Source organism: Chelonia mydas, chromosome 7 (genome assembly GCF_015237465.2).
Source record: "Chelonia mydas isolate rCheMyd1 chromosome 7, rCheMyd1.pri.v2, whole genome shotgun sequence".
Classification (NCBI taxonomy): domain Eukaryota; kingdom Metazoa; phylum Chordata; order Testudines; family Cheloniidae; genus Chelonia; species Chelonia mydas.
Window position 1 is genome coordinate 83,443,753 of NC_057853.1, and position 21,751 is coordinate 83,465,503.

The window sequence follows — 21,751 nt, forward strand, 5'->3', positions numbered from 1 at the left end:
AGAATCATAGAAGATTAGGGTTGAAAGAGACCTCAGGAGGTCATCTAGTCCAACCCCCTGCTCAAAGCAGGACCAACGCCAACTAAATCATCCCAGCCAGGGCTTTGTCAAGCTGGGCATTAACAACCTCTAAGGATGGAGATTCCACCACCTCCCTAGGTAACCCATTCCAGTGCTTCACCACCCTCCTAGTGAAATAGTGTTTCCTAATATCCAACCTAGACCTCCCCTACTGCAACTTGAGACCATTGCTCCTTGTTCTGTCATCTGCCACCACTGAAAACAGCCGAGCTCCATCCTCTTTGGAATCCCCCTTCAGGTAGTTGAAGGCTGCTATCAAATCCCCCCTCACTCTTCTCTTCTGCAGACTAAACAAGCCCAGTTCCCTCAGCCTCTCATTGTAAGTCATGTGCCCCAGCCCCCCCTGATCATTTTTGTTGCCCTCCGCTGGACTCTCTCCAATTTGTCCACATCCTTTGTGTAGTGGGGGGCCCAAAACTGGATGCATTACTACAGATGTGGCCTCACCAGTGCTGAGATGTTTTGTTGCCCAGGGTGGAAAACCTCACCTAACTTGGCATCCCTGGAAATTTGTGCCTTGGGCAAAGCTCTGATTGCCTGCCCCGAAGGCCAGCCCTGGAGCTGTCCACAGAGGTAAAGACTCAGATCCTCAAATCACTCATTATTCTACTTTTATCCACTGCAGAGGGATGATGGCATGAAACTCTTCTGTTTGCAGCACTGTTGTTGGCAGGTATCAGAACAAAAGACACAGGTGTGGGAAAGAGATGGAAAGGGGAGGTGGGGAGAGAACAGACTGTGGACCAGATTCACATGGGTTTCATCTATGTAACGGGGGCTGCAGGCTCTCCCATATAGCAAGTCTGCATTGAGGTGTGGGGCCTAGATCTGGTCAGCATGGCTCCAAATATGGGCAAGGCAGGATCAGGCTGGTCAAAGGATGAATTGAAGCAGCACATCTCGCCTGTGGAGCCCTTGTTGGAAACATTGGGGGAGGAGGCTGCAGTAAAACAGTCTGCCCTTTTCCCCTCTCAGGGGTGATTGCTTCCTCCATTGCAAAGCATTAGGAACAAGCAGGGGGCTGAAGAGATTGATTTTTGAGGAAAGATTAAAAGAGCTAAAGAGCTATAGCTCCCCTCAGCTAAAGAATGATTGGGGGTGGACATGATTGACTGCAGACACCTGAAGTATGTAAATACGAAGCAGGGGGAGGAATAATTTAGTCTGATATGTGAAATAATGGGTAAAATTAAGAACAATTTAGAGTAACTAATGGGTTTAACTCGCATTGAAGTTAATGGGACTCTTTTCAATTGCTTCCGTGAGTGATGTGTCAGGCTCTGATATTGTGGCAAAATTTCCCAATGGAGGCTACGGAAACTTTAATTTATACCATCTAAAAGACTGCCATTACTGGGGAATAGACTGTCAGGAACAATTCTGCACTGGCTGAGGTAGGAGGGACCAGATGACCTAATGGGTCTTTTATCTCTAGATTCTCTGATCCTGTGGGTGAAGTAGAGACGGAGGGAAGGATGTTAAGGGAAGACAAATCCAGGGAAGGGAAGGGGCAGGCGGGAACAAACCTAGAGAATCCTATTGCTGCCCTCACTTGGGGACAGAAACATGTTAGCAATACCCAGGCCCAAACTGTGCTTGCCAATCATTTCACAACACAGGGGTAACTACCGCGTTTCTAGCACAGGGGTAACTAGCACGCTTCCTCTCCAAAAAGTTTGTTGTATTTAGCACCTGGATAACTGCCTGCAGAAATCCTGCTATAGATCCCCCTGCCCCAGCTGCTCTATAGTAAGAATTCTCAACACCTTTTGGCAGGGCTGCCCGGGGGGGGGGGCAAGTGGGGCAATTTTCCCTGGGCCCCGCAGGGGCCCCCACAAGAGTTTTCGGCGGCACTTCAGCAGCAAGGAGTCCTTTGGGTCCATGTCTTATGCGAAGTGCCCCGAAGACCCGGAGTGGAAGGACCCCTGCCACCGAAGACCCCAGGCACCCTGAATCCTCTGGGCCTCTTGGCACATGGTTTGAAATTGTGCTCTATGGGAACTCAAATCCTTCTTATAACTGTGCTTGGCTGTAGCTGTGCTTGGAAACTGTTTCAAATGCAGTTGCAAACCCCAGTGGTGATGGGTTCTAAAACAGTGCCTGATGGCCAACTCCCCATCTGCCTAATGGTCTCTTCATCCATGGCTGCAAACACACAACATTCCTGGTGGTCTCCCAATGTGCAGTAGCAAGTACTTCAACCAGGCTCCAACAACTCCAGCCTTCACTGGCAGGCTCCCCACCCACCCAGGACCCTCGCCATCTTGGTGGCCTCACTGACTCATCATTCCACCAGCTCATGGTGATGCCATAAGGAGAAATTAATCATATGGCTCTTGCATGGTGTCACTATAGGGCATTGATACAGATACTGGGTGCCGCTACTGTGCATTTCTTACCTTAGCATATTTGAATTTCTTTTAAGTATAAGCCTTGACTATTTCTTGCCTTTGTAATGCTTGATTTGGGGATAAATAGGACATCCCTGTAATGCTGGGGTGGGGGTTGGGGTTTATCCTCCAAGTACCAACCCACTTTCACCCTCCCCTCCATTTGAATATAATTTTTGCCTAGAAATAAATGCAGCTATGGAGTTACCTGCAAAGAGGTTGCACAGGAGTTATTAAATGGAATTTAGTAAACAATTCTGTTGACGATGTGCACGATGGAATAGAATGTGGCTCACTGACTCTGCAGGGCTAACCGGAGTAAAAGCCAGTAAAACACAAAGGTAGCCCAATCCTCTAAAATATACATGGGAGGGGGAAGACCTGCTGAGAAAGATGGTGCTATTTTTACATAGTAATTTTTCAGATTAGATCCCCACTTTTCTGTAGATAGAGAGTCTATGGGTCTGTTATGGCTCATTGTCTGTTTCCTTTTACAGTTCTTAAAATCCATCCTAACCACTTAGAGCTGAAGGATTTGGTTTTCTAATTAATTATAGCCATGTTCTGAGCTGAGAAAATTACTATTTGGTTTAATTATGAAACCGTATTATTTCTTTTTGTTTAACTGACAAAAACCATTGAAAAGTTGTGCTGCTAATTAAGTCCTGAATGTGTGCATTGGATGACTAATCAGAATTTGTCAAGTAGCTTCCCTTTTGAAAAGGTCTAACTATTTTAATTTCCATATGAGATGTGTGTCGGTCATTTGGGGGTGAAGTAGTAATAAATAATAGATAGTTATCTCATAATCTTAATCCTTTCCCAAGACAAAACAAAATAATTGTAATGGTGTGGTGTATAGAGACAAGATTAAAACAGGAATCTTCATCCATTTGCAGTAGAAAACACAGTAGTGTGGACACAACATCTTGAAAAAGGAATCATAATGTTAGGGATGTAAAGCTGAGTTCACTTCAATAGGTGAAGACTGAAATTAATGTTCAGGGAAAATCTCCGATGGAGACACAAGAGTAAAGACAGGCGAGGGGAAAGCGGGGACGAAAGAAGTGTCTAAATACCCCTCTCCTCCCTGCAAAAGTATTGTCTACATGATAGAAATCTCCAAGGAGTGTCTTTCAGCTGTTCATTTTTGCTGCATATAACCCAGTAAATCTGAGTATGTTTTTGATTGTAAAGCCAGAAGATGAAGTTTAGGATTACCTGTACAATTATACCTAATTTAGCCAAGGACAAAAGAAACCAGCAAAAATTTGTTGCTTAACAGATGTGGTTTTCTAATGAGGTGAAGCAGAATTGTACTCCATATTCGTGTTGCCAGCTTTCGTGATTTTTATTGCAAGTCTTACAAATATTTTGGTGTGTTCTCTAAGACCCTGGACTCTGTGATTACATAAAAATCTTGGATTTCATTTTTTTAAAAAGTAAGTTTCTAGCCTTCGCGGTTGCAGAGAAGCTTCAAAACACGACCCCAAAGGGTCCAAAACCAGAAGGCAACTAAAAAGAACTCCACATTTATTATTTTAATATTTTGTTATTCTTTAAGTTAACCTAATTATTTTGGGGGCCCTGACATTTGAGCCCTTGGAGTAGTCAGTACTGCAATATGTCCAGCTTTTCCTGAGACTTTTGCCCTTCTCCACTTGACAAATACATTTCTTCCCATTGTTTATAGATCACAAGCCAACTTGGCTGTGATGTCAGCAGAACTATGGGAATAAGCTTTGCTAATTTGACCTTTCTCTCCATAAACAGCACAAAACACTATAGACCATGCAGACAGAGTGACTACTGGATTTTTTTTTTTAAATTTCATGTCAAGCAGTAGACTTTAATAATAACCAAATCTAGAGGCAGAGAACAACCCCACACCACACACCAAACACATCTGCAAATACAAATAGGCACACAAACATATACTCAGACATTAGTTATAATCTATCTTCTCAACTGAAAAAAGTGAGTTGCTTAGCCTGAGATCAGTTATTTGCTAGCTCCCTGCCCAAAGACAAGCAGCTCTGCACATATGACCAGACATTAGTTGTTTGTTATCAACAGTTCCAGAATGGGTAGACCTTGTTTTCTGTGATTTTTTTTTTTTTTTAATTTTGCGTCTCTCAAAATAAAGAAAGCAAGCTAAATGTAGCTTTAGGGTTTGTTTGTTTCAATTCCAAACTTCTCAATTCCAGATGTAGGCCATGATCCTATAATCAAATCCATGGGCTAAGCAGTTTCCATTTCCCCTTGTTCTCCTGTTCTTTCTCCATCAATCATCCTCACCCTGTCTTTGAAATACTATACATTGACTGTCAATCAGACTTTAAACAGGCCCAAGATGGAGGACTGTGACAGGTCAGTAGCCACTAATTCCAGTGGCTGCAGTTCCGTCATTGTTCAGCTGCTTGTTCTAAGTAGCACACAAGCAGGGGAAGCTGGGTTGCAATAACTTAAAACACTTACTATCCTCCAAAAAGAGCCAGCAGAGGCCTATTAGTTCTAGCTAATGCTCTTGCTCACTCTGAATCCTCGAGCTGGGTTTTTGTACCAATTAGTTAATTACATTGCAGTAATTATGGAGACATTTGGTTGCAACTTTGTAGTTAAGGGTAGGTTGAGATTAAATAAGGGGTGTGTACTGCACACAGATACACTGAGTTTGCATAAGGGAGTTCCATAAACAGGCAGTTCTGTTTAAGGAAACACAGAAACAATAGAATTTAAAGAGAGCCTGCTTTCAAATTCATCTGGGAACAACAGGAGTTAGAGAGTTACAGAGTAAGGTGCATGGACATAGAAGAAGAACTGTGAATAGTAAGGAACAGTCTTCCACCTTGAGAAACAGTTTTATTCCTATAAAATCATAATCTTTCAAAGACCCTTCAGCATTTATAGAGGATATTTGATTGTAGTCCCACTTTTAAGACTATGTACAAACATTAGCAGGGTAGGTAACCAGTTAGATCAGAGGCTGGGAGAGCAACTGTTTCAGTTCAATATCTGAATGAAAATCTTTACATCATTGCTCAGACAATCAGTCTGCCTAATAAAAGGAGCTTCTCTGCCGTCCCCAGCTGCCGTTCTGCAACTGCATAGAGTGAGCATATAATTATACCAGAATTCCACTACATTCAATAGCTGAGTCACTGCCTATTAACTCTTACATCTAGGATTAGAGACACATACACCTTGCCAAATTTACCAATGGTATGTAAATCAATTAACACAAATAGATTTGAAACCATAGGCACTGTCTCATTCCTCTAACACTTATTATATTGCACAGTTTTATTTCTTCAGCTATATTAAGAAAACTTAAAATAAGAAAACCAGAAGAAGATAATGTCACAAATTTGGTCATTGAAAATCTATGACTTAATGACCAAACTATGAATCTTCAACTCAAATGTCATTTCCATCTTAATATATGGATATGAAAGCTGGGAAGCCACCAAAGATATAAACATTTAAATGTTTTTGGAAGTAAATGTCTTACGAAAATACTAGGTATTAACTGGAAAGAATTAATAAGTGCCAAAATTTGTCAGAGTTCAACAATTTCTTATCTCCAAAGTTATAGAAAAGATGTAAATATATGTGTTAATCAATTCATCAATCACCTTCACCTCTTTGAAATACCACATGGGAAGGATTCAGCTTCAAATGCTAGTAGAGGCAGAAGCAACTAAAAACAAAATGGAGGAACTAGAGCTACTGATGCAGGAAGTGAAACCGGATATTATAGGGATTACAGAAACATGGTGGAATAATAGTCATGACTGGAGTACAGGTATTGAAGGGTATGTGCTGTTTAGGAAAGACAGAAATAAAGGCAAAGGTGGAGTAGCATTGTATTATCAATGATGAGGTAGACTGTAAAGAAATAAGAAGTGATGGAATGGATAAGTCCGAGACTGTCTGGGCAAAAATCACATTGGGGAAGAAAGCTACTAGAACCTCCCCTGGGATAGTGCTTGGGGTGTGCTATAAACTGCCAGGATCCAATTTGGATATGGATAGAGACATCTTTAATGTTTTTAATTAAGTAAATACTAATGGGAATTGTGTGATCATGGGAGACTTTAACTTCCCAGATATAGACTGGAGGACAAGTGCTAGTAATAATAATAGGGCTCAGATTTTCCTGGATATGGTAGCTGATGGATTCGTTCACCAAGTAGTTGCTGAACCAACAAGAGGGGATGCCATTTTAGATTTGGTTTTGGTGAGTACTGAGGACCTCATAGAAGAAATGGTTGTAGGGGACAACCTTGGTTCAAGTGATCATGAGCTAATTCAGTTCAAACTAAATGGAAGGATAAACAAAAATAGATCTGTGATGGGGGTTGTTGATTTCAAAAGGGCTAACTTTAAAAAATTAAGGAAATTAGTTAGGGAAGTGGATTGGACTGAAGAACTCGTGGATCTAAAGGTGGAGGAGGCCTGGAATTACTTCAAGTCAAAGTTGCAGAAACTATCAGAAGCCTGCATCCCAAGAAAGGGGAAAAAATTCATAGGCAGGAGTTGTAGACCAAGATGGATGAGCAAGCATCTCAGAGAGGTGATTAAGAAAAAGTAGAAAGCCTACAAGGAGCAGATGATGGGAGGAAGGAAAGCTACCTTATTGAGGTCAGAACATGTAGGGATAAAGTGAGAAAGGCCAAAAGCCATGTAGAGTTGGACCTTGCAAAGGGAATTAAAACCAATAGTAAAAAAGTTCTATAGCCATATAAATAAGAAGAAAACAAAGAAATAAGAAGTGGGACCTCTACACACTGAGGATGGAGTGGAGATTAAGGATAATCTAGGCATTGCCCAATATCTAAACAAATACTTTGCCTCAGTCTTTAATGAGGCTAATGAGGAGCTTAGGGATAATGGTAGGATGACAAATGGGAATGAGGATATGGAGATAGATATTACCTCATCCGAGGTAGAAGCCAAACTCAAACAGTTTAATGGGACTAAATCGGGGGGCCCAGATAATCTTCATCCAAGAATATTAAAGGAATTGGCACATGAAATTGCAAACCCATTCACAAGAATTTTTAATCAATCTGTAAACTCAGGGGTTGTACTGTATGACTGGAGAATTGCTAACATAGTTCCTGTTTTTAAGAAAGGAAAAAAAAGTGATCTGGGTAACTACAGGACTGTTAGTTTGACATACGTAGTATGCAAGGTCTTGGAAAAAATTTTGAAGGAGGAAGTCGTTAAGGACATTGAGGTCAATGGTAATTGGGACAAAATACAACATGGTTTTACAAAAGGTAGATCGTGCCAAACCAACCTGATATCCTTTGAGATGGTAACAGATTTTTTTAGACAAAGGAAACGCAGTGGATCTAATTTATCATAGAATCATAGAATATCAGGGTTGGAAGGGACCTCAGAAGGTCATCTAGTCCAACCCCCTGCTCAGAGCAGGACCAATCCCCAACTAAATCATCCCAGCCAGGGCTTTGTCAAGCCTAACCTTAAAAACCTCTAAGGAAGGAGATTCCACCACCCCCCTTGGTAACCCATTCCAGTGTTTCACCACCCTCCTAGTGAAAAAGTTTTTCCTAATATCCAACCTAAACCTCCCCCACTGCAACTTGAGACCAGTACTCCTTGTTCTGTCATCAGCTACCACTGAGAACAGTCTAGATCCATCCTCTTTGGAACCCCCTTTCAGGTAGTTGAAAGCAGCTATCAAATCCCCACTCATTCTTCTCTTCCGCAGACTAAACAATCCCAGTTCCCTCAGCCTCTCCTCATAAGTCATGTGTTCCAGTCCCCTAATCATTTTTGTTGCCCTCCGCTGGACGTTTTCCAATTTTTCCACATCCTTCTTGTAGTGTGGGGCCCAAAACTGGACACAGTACTCCAGATGAGGCCTCACCAATGTTGAATAGAGGGGAACGATCACGTCCCTCGATCTGCTGGCAATGCCCCTACGTATACATCCCAAAATGCCATTGGCCTTCTTGGCAACAAGGGCACACTGTTGACTCATATCCAGCTTCTCGTCCACTGTAACCCCTAGGTCCTTTTCTGCAGACCTCAATTTCAGTAAGGCATTTGATATGGTTCCACATGGGGAATTATTAGCTAAATTGGAAAAGATGGGGATCAATATGAAAATTGAAAGGTGGATAAGGAACTGGTTAAAGGGGAGACTACAACGGGTCATACTGAAAAGTGAACTGTCATACTGGAAGGAGGTTACTAGTGGATTTCCTCAGGGATCAGTTTGGGGATCAATCTTATTTAATCTTTTTATTACTGACCTTGGCACAAAAAATGGAAATGTGCTAATAAAGTTTGCAGATGACACAAAGCTGGGAGGTATTGCCAATACAGAGAAGGACCGGGATATCATACAGGAAGATCTGGATGACCTTGTAAACTGGAGTAATAGTAATAGGATGAAATTTAATAGTGAAAAGTGCAAGGTCATGCATTTAGGGATTAATAACAAGAATTTTTGTTATAAGCTGGGGATGCATCACTTGGAAGTTACAGAGGAGGAGAAGGACCTCGGAGTATTGGTTGATCACAGGATGGCTATGAGCCGGCAATGTGATATGGCCGTGAAAAAAGCTAATGCGGTCTTGGGATGCATTAGGCAGGGTATTTCCAGTAGAGATAAGGAGGTTTTAGTACCGTTATACAAGGCACTGGTGAGACCTCATCTGGAATACTGTGTACAGTTCTGGTCTCCCATGTTTAAGAAGGATGAATTCAAACTAGAACAGGTACAGAGAAGGGCTACTAGGATGATCTGAGGAATGGAAAACCTGTCTTATGAAAAAAGAAAAGGAGTACTTGTGGCACCTTAGAGACTAACCAGTTTATGAAAGGAGACTCAAAGAGCTTGCCTTGTTTAGCCTAACCAAAAGAAGACTGAGGGGCGATATGACTGCTCTCTATAAATATATCAGAGGGATAAATACCAGGAAGGGAGAGGAATTATTTAAGCTCAATACCATTGTGGACATAAGAACAAATGGATATAAACTGGCCATCAGGAAGTTTAGACTTGAAATTAGATGAAGTTTGCTAACCATCAGAGGAGTGAAGTTCTGGAACAGCCTTCCAAGGGGAGCAGTGAGGGCAAAAGACATATCTGGCTTCAAGACTAAGCTTGATAAGTTTATGGAGGGGATGGTATGATGGGATAGCCTAATTTTGGCAATTAATTGATCTTTGACTATTAGCGGTAAATATGCCCAATGGCCTGTGATGGGATATTAGATGGGGTGGGATGTGAATTACTACAGAGAATTCTTTCCTGGGTGTCTAGCTGGTGAGTCTTGCCCACATGCTCAGGGTTTAGCTGATCGCCATATTTGGGGTCGGGAAGGAATTTTCCTCCAGGGCAGATTGGCAGAGGCCCTGGGGTTTTTTTGCCTTCCTCTGCAGCATGGGGCACGGGTCACTTGCTGGAGGATTCTCTGCACGTTGAAGTCTTTAAGATTTGAGGACATCAATAGCTCAGACACAGGTTAGGGGTTTGTTACAGGAGTGGGTGGGTGAGATTCTGTGGCCTGCGTTGTGCAGCAGGTCAGACTAGACGATCATAATGGTCCCTTCTGACCTTAAAGTCTATGAGAAAAAAAAAATCTCACTGGTAAAATCATTGGGGAAAGAATAACCAGACATGTCAGTAATTATATTGTTACTTGTGTAAAACTGAGCTGTTGAATCCCACATTTATTACCCCACTTCGCAAGTTCTTTCCCTGCCATTTTGTCCTTTCCCATGTGGTAAACCTTGATAATTATTTTCCCCCTTACTCAGTCCTCACATCAGTGTTTTTCTTTTGCGGGGGTGGGGAGGCAGTGGCTGCTCATATTACATCTTTTTTTTTCTCAGTTGTAACTGATATATTTAACAAAAGATAGTTATCAGCCAGTTGTAATTAGCAGCTGGGATTCAGTAGTCCTGTCAGGGTAGGCGGGAGAAGGAAAGTCTTGTTTTATGTTCTAAGCTAGCAAAAATAGTGCGATGAGTCTGATAGAAAGATTCCCATTAACTGCAGTAGGATTGAAAGATTCCCATTAACTGCAGTGGGCATTGGATTGGACCCAAAGTGGATCTGGACTTTTAGAACATAACATTCTTATGCTATAAGAATGGTTTATAGCCCTCCCATGTGATATCCTGTGTCTAATTTCAGAATTGAGGGTACAGTCTGTGTTTCATTCCCTCCATCCTGCTGCCTCCAGGTTAACTGAGCTCTCTAGAAAAGTGCCCACTCATTGCTTAATCTGAACTGCTTCAACAAATGACTGCCAAATCTTCAGTGATATGATCTGAGGGATAAATTGCAGATCTCTGGAAGTTGCTGGCAGAAATTGCATTTTGGCAGCCTATCACTTCACATCAGTGGAAAAACTGCCCAGGTTCCTTCCAGAGAGCTAGATGTCTGTAGAGATGAAAAAGTATATTTAGAAGTACAACTTGCCACCAGCATACTGTGTAATTAAAGCTTTTGGTTATCGTTGTGAAGATAAGCACTAACATATGGTTAACAAACAGAAAAGACAGGAAAAAACTTATAGCTGCATCTTCTCATTTCAAATCTTGCATCACTCCATCTCAACTACATACACCAGCTACGCTCCTTCTCCGTAACTCCTTTCACCCATAATAAGGTGTAATAAATGGGAGTGCTGTTAAGAGATTAATCTTTATCTCTTTATCTCAGGGGGGAGGGATAGCTTAGTGGTTTGAGCATTGGCCTGCTAAACCTAGGATTGTGAGCTCAATCCTTGAGAGGGCCATTTAGGGATCTGGGGCAAAAATTGGGGATTGGCCCTGCTTTGAGCAGGGGGTTGGACTAGATGACCTCCTAAGGTCCCTTCCAACCCTGATATTCTGATTTTATTTTCTGGCTCCAATCACCTGATATAGGTCAGGGTTACAGAAGGTTAATATCCCTGTCACATGACAGGGGACAATAGCAATTATTCCAGTAGCTCCTGGATCCAGTACTACCATCACCTAAGGCACAAGAGTTTAAATAGAGGCTCAGAAATAAAGCATCACATAAACAATAAGCGCACGCTGTAAAAAAAACAATGTCAACAATTTCAAAATGTTTTCAGGTCAAAAATGTTGTTGAAAAATTCCTGACCAGCTCTACATAGGAATCAATTTGCTGTCAGCAATACACAGGATTTTACTTGTGTGTTTTCTCCCAGGCACTGTTACTATTACCATAACTGAGAAATGAAATTCACTCTTTAGTATGATAAAGAAAATTTCACATAGGGGGGTTAACTAGGGAACATAAAACAGCAATTATACTTTCACGTGACTTCTTTTAGACCATGTACCTTGTTAGAGAAACCTCTGGGAGGGTCACCCCAGAGTGCGCTGAATCTGCAGCTTCCACTTCCATCCTTCTGGAGCTTTTAAAAAACCTCATTCTTTTTCCATAGCTGTTTGCTTGAGAGTTAGAGGTTGTGTCAGATGTGTATATTTTGTTTTGATTTAGATGGACTACATGAGCTAAAGATGTTAACATAAGCCAGTTACTGTCCAACATTAAACAATTAACAATTAAACAAGGACCAGGGTTTGGTATACAGAGACTTCAGCCTGCTTAGTACCATGGCAAACACACCATTAAAAATCCTTTTAACCTTTTATTAAAGATAAAGAAAAGAAGGAAAAACAATTAAAGCATTTGAAATGGAATGTATTAAGCCTTCCATTTTAAGAACAGCCATTGTTCCCTTTACCTGCAGAGACATTTTAGAAGGAAAAGAGTCTTGTTTGATAGCTGGTCTTAGGTGGTATCAAAGACTGTAATAACTGTCCTTTTGGGGAAAAGAGAAGTTAGTTGAGATTGGATGGAGCTGTTGTTGCTGTTGTTTTTAAAGTCCTATCCCATTTTGTCACAGATGGTGTTTGGGATACACTTGGTAATGGTGGGAATGTCATCTGGATACCTCATGCTGGTCTGGGCTGGTCAGGACATGTTTCTGAATCAGGATGATGAAAGCCCCAGATCCCAGGAGTTGGTGGGGGTGGCAGCCATGACATTGAAGCTTGCTTCAATAGCTAATTTTTTCTCCCCAAAATTTCTTTCTTTAAGGACCCGTAAAGGGAATGGTGGGCTGAATAGTCCATTTCCTCATTATTTTGTGCACCAATTAGGCCGAGTATCTGACACACCAATTTTGGTTCACTGATTTCTGGTTCCATACTTTTCTTGTTTACCAAGCATGATCTTCACACAGTCCTTGAGTTATATAGTCAGGCCTTTTTGTTTGGACTGAGTCTTTTTTATCTTCCTTTCATACCTTTTGCCATCAGCATTTGTTGTTAGAGGTTATTGTGACATCTTATGAACTTCCACACAATTTTTACAGTTGAGTTCACCATTAGGGTAAACTTGTAAGCCCAATTATTACAACCGTGTCGGTATGTAAGTTAAGGGGAGCTATGGAAGGAGACTATCTCTGTCCCCCCATAACATTCAGAAACTCTTAAAACAAAATATATATCATCTTGATGTAACAACATTGCAATGTTACAACCTTTTATCCACCCAAAGAGGAGACCTATCACAGCTGACATGATGAAGCCAGTTAAATTGTACGGAACACAGCTGCTTAGGGCAAGAGACTGGCCAAGGCTGATGTGTGGGAGAGGGTTTGTATACATGTATATAGTGTGAGTGTACTTTTTGTGAGCCTGATCCTGCAGCTGGGTGGTCGTTTAACATGTGGGCGAGCAACAGAACTGGATCCTCTGCTAGGTCTGTGGTAATGTGCCATGCGTATGGCTTTAAAAACTCGTTTTTTGTGGGATTGAACGTGTCTGCAAGAGTATTTGTGTGGGCGCGCCTGTGGGTTCAGTTTGATATTTTTAGGGTGTGGTTTGGAGAGCTTGTCCCTGAAGCAGAGGTGAAAGTAAGCCAGTACGGTACGGCATACCGGCAAGAGCCAGTACACAGCTGACCTTACCGGTAGGGGGCAGCTTCCCCAGGCCGGCAATTTAAAAGGGCGCTGGGTTCCCGGCAGTGGCCGGAGCCCCTGGCCCTTTAAATCACCGCCAGATCTGCGGGGCTCCCGGTCGCCACCACAGCTACAGTTACCATGGGGCTAAGGCGGTGATTTAAAGGGCCCAGGGCTCCTGGCCACCGCTACCGCAGCCAGAGCCCTGAGCCCTTTAAATCACTGCTGGAGCCCCGGGGTAGCAGTGGTGGTTTGAAGGACCCGGGGATGCAAAGGCCCCGCCCCTTCCTCCTCAGGCCCCGCCCCTTCTGCCCAAGCACGCCCTCCACTGCTCAGGACTCCGGGCCTGCATACCGGTAAGTTCCTTAAGTTACTTTCACCCCTGTCCTGAAGGCTTGTGAACATAACATTTTAGTGGACAGTATGTGCATAAGAACACTCTGTTGAATAAAATGCTTTTTGGAATATCTACAAATTTCCAGTCAATGTAAAACAAATAAATTGGATCCTCACAGCTAATTATTTTTTCTTTTCCAAAAAAATAGCCCCCATCCCAGTTGATTATTCTATCTAGAGGAGGGAAGTTGACCCATTTATAATTAATAGAAATATTCAGCTGTTACATCTGTGCATATGTCTATGACTTCCATGCCTGCTTCTCTCAGCTTATTGATAAATAATGTTCTGGTTGCACTCAGTGCTTTGCAGGGATGGTGGTTTCCAGCTGCCTTTTAATCAGCTCTGTAGACCAGTTTAATCAATTACAATGTGCAGTTTTGAAGTGGGTCAGTCTGTTAGCAAAAGAAAATTTTTTGTTTTAATAAACATTTTTCTAAATAAATCAGTGAATTGAGTGCTGTTAAAAGGTACTCGGCCAATAGCCCTAGAAACTGAAATTCTCTCTACTTTATCCCACAACAGGGGAAGCAGCAGTGCAGGTTTCCACACAACAATGACCAACAAGGGACTACTTTCAGAGTATTTCAATCATTGGCCTCTCTGATGTGACTGCCAAATTGTTCACACTCGGCACTATCTGTCCATTGGGACCTGAACAGAGATCACCATCTTATAGAGTTGTAATCAGCCTCCTCTGGTGTGTTCTCCCACAATCCCACAGCTGCCATTGGCTGCCTTCTATGGGGTCTATGGGGTCTAACTACGACTGCTGGGATGTAGTTGGTGACTATATTTCCACCCTCCAGCTCCAATACAATTACACTGATGCTGTCAGTCATGGTTCTGGGATGTGGCATAGGAGAAAGGACTGATTTATCATTAATGATTTTTGTAAGGCACAAAGAAAATAGACATAAATAATCCAAAGAGAGATAAGAAGAAGAACCTATGAGCTTTGGGAAGAAGAATGTATTCAAATCTGCAGTTGCAGTTCAGAGCTTCTTGCATAAATATGAGGGCACAGGGTACAGTGATTTCTGCCACTGCTCTAATCTCACTTCAGGCCTGAATTCTTATCTGGAGTCTCTCGGGATCAAATCTGAACAAGAGTTACACTGTCATGTTGGGAAGAAGGTTGGGAAGTCTTGGTAAAACAGAATATACAAGCCCCTATTAATATTAAATACGAGGCATGTGAATTTGAGTGACATGATCATTATTTTACGTTTCCCCCAGTCTTCACATGGCTGGGAAGTGTGATGCAAGTTGCCTAAGGGCTTGAACAGGAAGGAAATATTTTGTTTCATTCCACTGATTTTTGCCATGAGCTTTGAAGACTAGAGAGGTGTATTCATACTCTTTCATACATCTGTATTTGGAATCTTGAACTGGATCCCTTTCTAGCTTTCTTACAGGTGAGGGAGTTATTACCATATTTTTTCAAAAGACCTGTTGTGGGGGAACAGTACATAGCAGGAGCTCTCTGGCAACCAAGATAAAAAAAATCTACTCAGTGTGACGCAGAATTTCAGTTCTTTTTCTCCGTACAGGTATGGGAATATCTCAAGAAGCCTTTTGGACAAGAATGTCTGAAAAATGGTCTTAAAACCATGCCACAAAACAAGGCAGTGCTCTTCATGACCGCGATTCTTCCTTACAGTGTCTTTCACTATAGACAGTGCAGTGGGTCCCAGATCTGGAATGGGACCCCGGGCATTAGGGTAATGCAAATAATAAAATCAATAATTCTGTGAACGTCAATGAAGTACTCCCAAGTATTTTCTGTAAGGTTGGGTAAATAGGGCAGCTGCACATCTGTTTACATTGTGGTAACTGTATCTTTGCAAAAGAAATGACAGAAACATAATTTCTTTATTGTTTAATTAAAGCTTACAATATGCAGAATGCACCCAAATTGTAGAGAGTTTTCAGAATGGTAAGATCCGCGATTCCCCACCCAGACAACAGTTTTCTCCTGTTCTGAATGTTAATGAGTTTTTCTCTAAGGGGAAGAGGAGAGGGGTTTGATCTGTGCATTTCAACGGGACAGAATCCCTTCAGATAGATTGTCCTAGATAGTTTTCCCCAACAATGTCCGAGTTCCTGGTGAGTAGCAGAGCTGCTAAATTGTGTTAGATGTTTGCAGTATCCCATAACTCAAATGGCTTTTCCTCAAACTTTCCAGAAATAATTCACCTCTGGGCAGAGTCCAGGCATGGACAATTCAGCCTAAAGGAAATATTTTTCAGAACCTGATGAGTGTGTGAAAAGAAGATCTTATAATAAAGTCACATTCATGCCTTCAATGATAGCTTTCTCTCCAAAATCAGTTGGCAACACTGGCAACCATCTAAAGCAAGGCCACTCATTGTATGCCCAGCTTCCCGGTTCCATTCTCCGAGGGTGTAATTTATATACCTTTCCTGCAGTTAAACCCTCTTCTTATGAATAAATAATAGAAATTGGAACATTACCAGAGCTTCAAAACCCTGAGCTCTTGGGCTTCAACCACTCACAGAGAGCAGCTGCTGCCATCACTCGCCGTCTCACATTGAATTCATTTCATTTCACAGACTGATTGCACCTAGGGATGTGAGTGACAATGATCTTAAATTCCAAAGGATCTGAGCAGCTTATGTGTGTCTCTCTCGTAATCCAGGTGGTTGTTTATTTTGTGCATGTTCTTCTTGTTCCAGATGTCCCTGTTGAGAAACTTTCTTCAATGGAGTCGCTGCAGAGTGTAAATCTGAAGTCAAATCCCCTGAACGAGGAGGTCCGGGTGATTGCCAGGCCGCTGATAAAATTTGACCTCCTGGTGTCTCCAAAGGGAGCACATGCTGCTCCTCCGCAAGCCTGAAACACTGACTTTGGTTGCATGGACTTGGTGTGACTTCATTTGAGAATGGTTTTAAAGGGAAAGCTAGGGGATCCGGTTGCAGGGCATGCTGATCTAGAATGGCTCCATCAGCTTTTGCAAGCTGTATCACTCCTGCGTGTGTGAGGTTTTGTAGATGTGAGGAGTAGGATGGGGAGGATTGTGCGGGGGCGGGAGGGGTGTTTCAGAATCGGTATTTCATTGCTAGAGAGTGAATCTGCTTATTGTTATTTCTTTACAGCTGTCTAAAATACACAGAACACAAAAATGCACTGAGGCCCTAGTAAATTGCTATTTGATAAAGGAATAAATCTGTGAAAAGATTAAACTTCCAGGGCAACAGAAGGGAAAGTGCAATGCAGAAATAGATCAGGTAAGACACTCAGTCTCCTGAGTGTATTTTCTATGCACCAAACAAAACGAGAAATAGTCTCACAATAGAGCCTTCTGCAATGAGTCTGACAAGGAAGAGACCTATTAGAAGAATAACACTTTGCTTCAGCAGAGATCAGTGTAATAGCCTACTCCATTCCTGTATCACTCAAAGCCCTGTTATTCAGGGCGAAGCATGGTATGGAGCAGAAGAGTGGTGGAGAGAGGCTCTGTCCCATGAATAATGGGAAAGCACTTGTTTACAGAGCCTTGCTGGTCCAGGATTGAATGAAAATACTCTGTGGATGGACTTTTCTTTTCAACTAGTTAGAGCTTGATGGCTTTCCCCTAGGATCTAAGCCAGCTGTTATATGGAGCATATTAACTGGGCACCACTATGAGCATCCAAACAAGACACTAAAACTTGTCTTACAGTACAGAGGTCCTCTTGGAAAAAATATCCTATCTACAGACAACTCCTTTTCTTCTTCTCGTTCTACATTCAGCATTTGATTGAAAAGGCATAACGATCACCCCTTCTTCCATCCCCCCCGCTTTTTTTTTTTTGACAGATTTGTTGATTTTGTCCAAGATAAATAATTTCTGTTCAGCCTCCTAGGGCTTGTCTTCACTGCAAAGTTAACTCAACTTATAATTTGAATGTTGCCCTTAGCTTAAAGTCCCATCCATACACACAAACTCTTTACTGAAGTGTGGTCGTACTTCTAAGTCAAGTTGGCTGGCCTGAGAGGGAAGGTATAGGGCAAAACTCAAGTGAGCACAATTCATCAGTTGCTAACATAGGCTAGCTCCACTCGAGTGCCAGCAGTTCTCCAATGGCTTCCCACAATTCCTTCCCTGTGCCCAGAAAGGACAGAAAAGTTATCTCACAATTTAGTGGAAAATAATTCATAGAATGGCTTATTTTACTACATCACTTAGAACCATGGATTGTGTGTGTCCCCAGCCATCTTAGTGCCACACACTAATGAGTGCAGCTCCAGAGTGGCTACAAGAGCTCAAGTGTTATATCGCAGTGAGCTAGGCTTGCTTGAGAGGAGTAACTCAAGTGTAGATAATTTGATATACTCCTAATGTAATACTGTTGACTGGCAGTGCATTGACATTAACAAGAGCAGGGGTGAAGGAATGTTCAAACATGTTTGAAAACCTGTGGTTTCTGCATGTCACTCCAGTATATGTTAGTTCTGGTTTTAGTGATCTCTCTGAGTGTGTCCTGTCATGAGCTGCTCACTGCTTGTCCCTTGTTCACATGGTAGATATATTTTGCTTGAATAGATTTTAACCTAGTTTCCTTTTGATGGGGATCAAGAGAGAATCAGGTGAATGGAGGAACCAGAAAATTTAACTTGCTGGTGAGAAATGGTCTCTGGTGGTTGGTTTAAAACAAAAAGGCAATAAATAAACCTATTTGTTTCATCCTCTTGAATAGTGTTTTCCACAGAATATAGACATATGCTGGATGTGCCTAATACATGTGGATAATATTGTTTCCCCTTTCTAACACAAGCAGCTAGTCAAAATTTAGAGCCCCGGGGATATCCCAGCTGGAAGTAGAGTTGGTATTTTCTTTGATGCAATCTAGTTTATTTACAAGGAATGTAGAAAGTCCTGCTTGTCCGAATGCAGGGGGAACTAAGATCAAAAGGAGCAGTTTCTTATCTGAAAATGCCATGCCTCTTTAGCCAACACTAGACCCAAAACACTAGACCAGGGGTGGGCAAACTACGGCCTGCAGGCTGGATCCAGCCCATCAGGGCTTTGGATCCGGCCCGCGGGATTGCCACCCCCATGGCGCCGCAGGCCCCACGCCACTCCCGGAAGTGGCCAGCACCACGTCCCTGCGACCCTTGCGGGAGGCGGGGCAGAGGGCTCTGCGCACTGCCCTCGCCTGCAGGCACCGTCCCCGTACCCCGCAGCTCCCATTGGCCGGGAACGGGGAGCCGCAGCCAATGGGAGCTTTGAGGGAGGTACCTGCAGGCAAGGGCCGCAGGGACATGGTGCCGGCCACTTCTGGAGCGGCGCAGGGCCAAGGCAGGCAGGGATCCTGTCTTAGCCCCGCTGCATGCCGCTGCCACCCCGGAGCCACTCCAGGTAAGTGGCACCAGGCTGGAGCCCCCACCCCGAGCCCCTCCCGCACCCCAACCCCCTGCCACACCCCTCCTGCACCCCAACCCCCTGCCCTGAGCCCCCTCCTGCACCCCAACCCCCTGCCCTGAGCCCTCTCCTGCACCCCAACCCCCTGCCCTGAGCCCTGAATCCCTCGCCCTGAGCCCCCTGCTGCACCCTGCACCCCAACCCCCTGCCCTGAGCTTCCTCCTGCACTCTGCACCCCTTCCTGCACCCCAACTCCCTGCCCTGAGCCCCCTGCTGAACTCCTCCACCCTAACCCCCTGCCCTGAGCCCCAAATCCCCTGCCCTGAGCCCCCTGCCGCACCCTGCACTCCTCCTGCACCCCAACCCCGTGCCCTGAGCCCCCAACTCCCTCCCTTGAGCCCCCGCCGCACTCTGCACTCCTCCTGCACCCCAACCCCCTTCCTGAGCCCCCGCCACACCCCGCACCCTCATGCACCCCAGCTCCCTGCCCTGAGCCCCCTCCCACACTCCGCACCCCCTCCTGCATCCCAACCCCTGCCCTGAGCCCCTGATACACCCTGCACCTTTCCCGTACCAAACTCCCTGCCCCAGCCCTACGGTCATGGCCCTGCCTGCAATTTCCCCACCCAGATGTGGCCCTCTGGCCAAAAAGTTTGCCCGCCCCTGCACTAGACCCACTAGACTCATTTTTTAGCCTTTTCCAAGGTCAGCTGTGCTTACAGGCTGCTGCTTGGCCTCTCAGTCTGCTGGCTCTGTTTCCAGCTTGTCTTTTTTACTTACACAAACACACACACATACACCCAGTCAAACACTCCATCCACAGGGTGCTAGTTTCTGGGCAGACGCTGTTGGGCCTTGTTTTTGGTGTGGCCCCTTACGTGTTTCTTACAACGCACAGTTTGTGCAGGGTGAGTTCACACATCAGTTTGAGCAAGGTTTTAACTCAGCCCCTAACAAGATTTCACCCAGCTCATACCTTATAAATGGGGAAACACTCATTTCATTGGGGGTACATTTACGTCCTTACTGCTCACTTCATCTCTAAAAGGTTGACTGCTTTCAAATATTGGTATTCAGGGCAAGTGAGTACAAGGTTTTGTTATTCTAGACCCACCTTATTCACAATGAAACTTTACTTTGAAATAAAATAGGTGGCTGGTTTAGTAACATCGGCCGATCAGTAGAAGCAGTGATATGGATTCCTAAAGCTCTCCTGCCAAAAAGTAATTTTCATTTAATCAGCATGTGAAATGTCAAGTGTCAAAATAAATATACCCTTGTGCTACATCTCTTGTATGCTCACCTAGAGAGCAGTTTTGTTCTTCCCATCTGGCCTTCCTTGATTATAAAACTGATTCCTTTAACCAGCTGCTACATCCTGAGAACTGGACGTTCTTTTTTGCTCTGGCTTTGAAATCCATACTATCTGTGCTTTCTTCTTGAAAATCATGATCTTGAGTCCAAGTTCCTGACTTAAGAAGTGGTGTGTGCATGTTTGAATATAATGCTGTATGTTAATTCAGGATTTTTTCATGATGGCACACTGATGTCGGAGAAACACAGCCGGCTCTAGGATTTTTGCCGCCACAAGCAAAAAAAATTTTTTGGCCACCCCCGCTTTTTTTTTGTGCCCCCCCCGCCTCAACTCCGCCCCTTCCCCAAATCCCCAGCCCCACCTCCTCCCCCGGGCATGCCGCATTCCCCCCCCCCATTGCTTCCTGCAGCTCCCCCCCGCAACCCTCCACCCTAGCTCACGTCCGCTTCGCTTCTCCCCCCCCTCAGGCAAGGGAGAGGCAGGGTGTTCAGGGGAGCAGGCGGAGCGGAGGGGAGCAAGGGGGAGGGAGCGCAGGAAGTAACGGGGGGGGGGATAGAGGAACCGCTCCCTGCCCCAGCTCACCTCCGCTCCACCCCTGCCGCCTCCCCCAAGCTCGCCGCCGCTTGGCTTCTCCTCCCTCCCTCCCAGGCTTGCCGCACCAAACAGCTGTTTGGCGTGCAGCAAGCCTGGGCAGGCAGGGGGAGAAGCGGAGCAGCAGCAGTGCGCTCAGGGGAGCAGGCGGGAGCGGAGGGGAGCTGGGGCAGCGTGGCCAGTGCCGGAATGCCGCCCCTAGAAATGTGGTGCCCCAGGCACCTGCTTGTTTTGCTGGTGCCTAGAGCCGGCCCTGCAGAGAAATCAACATCGCATTACTTCAGTTACAGAGATGATTGGAATATCGTGGCATGTTATTTCAGATTCCATGACATGGTACATCCATAAAAAAAGAGCATAGAGGAATATGACAGGTTCACAAGATATTTGCAGGGTCTGATCATTTAAAACTCATTGCATATCACAGGCCATTTACCTAATTAGTAATAAAAAAACAGACTACTCATGTGTTTGAGGTTTAAACATACAACAGAATATGCACCAGGGAGTTCCCTAATGGTGGCTGATACCTTATCTAGGAACCCTGTTGATCATCTAGATTCTTCAAAGGCTCTCAAAGACACAGAAGCACAAATGGGTGCCATATTGAGTGGCCTGCCAACCTCACTACAGAAATCAG

General features: G+C 44.0%; 1 protein-coding gene across 2 annotated transcripts in view; it reads left to right on the forward strand.

The window, feature by feature from the left end:
• LRRC20 (leucine rich repeat containing 20) overlaps window positions 1-18,529 on the forward strand; it is a 131,070-nt gene extending 112,541 nt beyond the window's left edge. For both annotated transcript variants that reach the window (XM_043552366.1, XM_043552363.1), the window contains one exon: window positions 16,537-18,529. In XM_043552366.1, the coding sequence (XP_043408301.1) occupies window positions 16,537-16,697 (161 nt within the window). In that variant the 3' untranslated portion in view covers window positions 16,698-18,529. The remainder of the gene's footprint in view (window positions 1-16,536) is intronic.
• The last annotated feature ends 3,222 nt before the right edge of the window (window positions 18,530-21,751 follow it).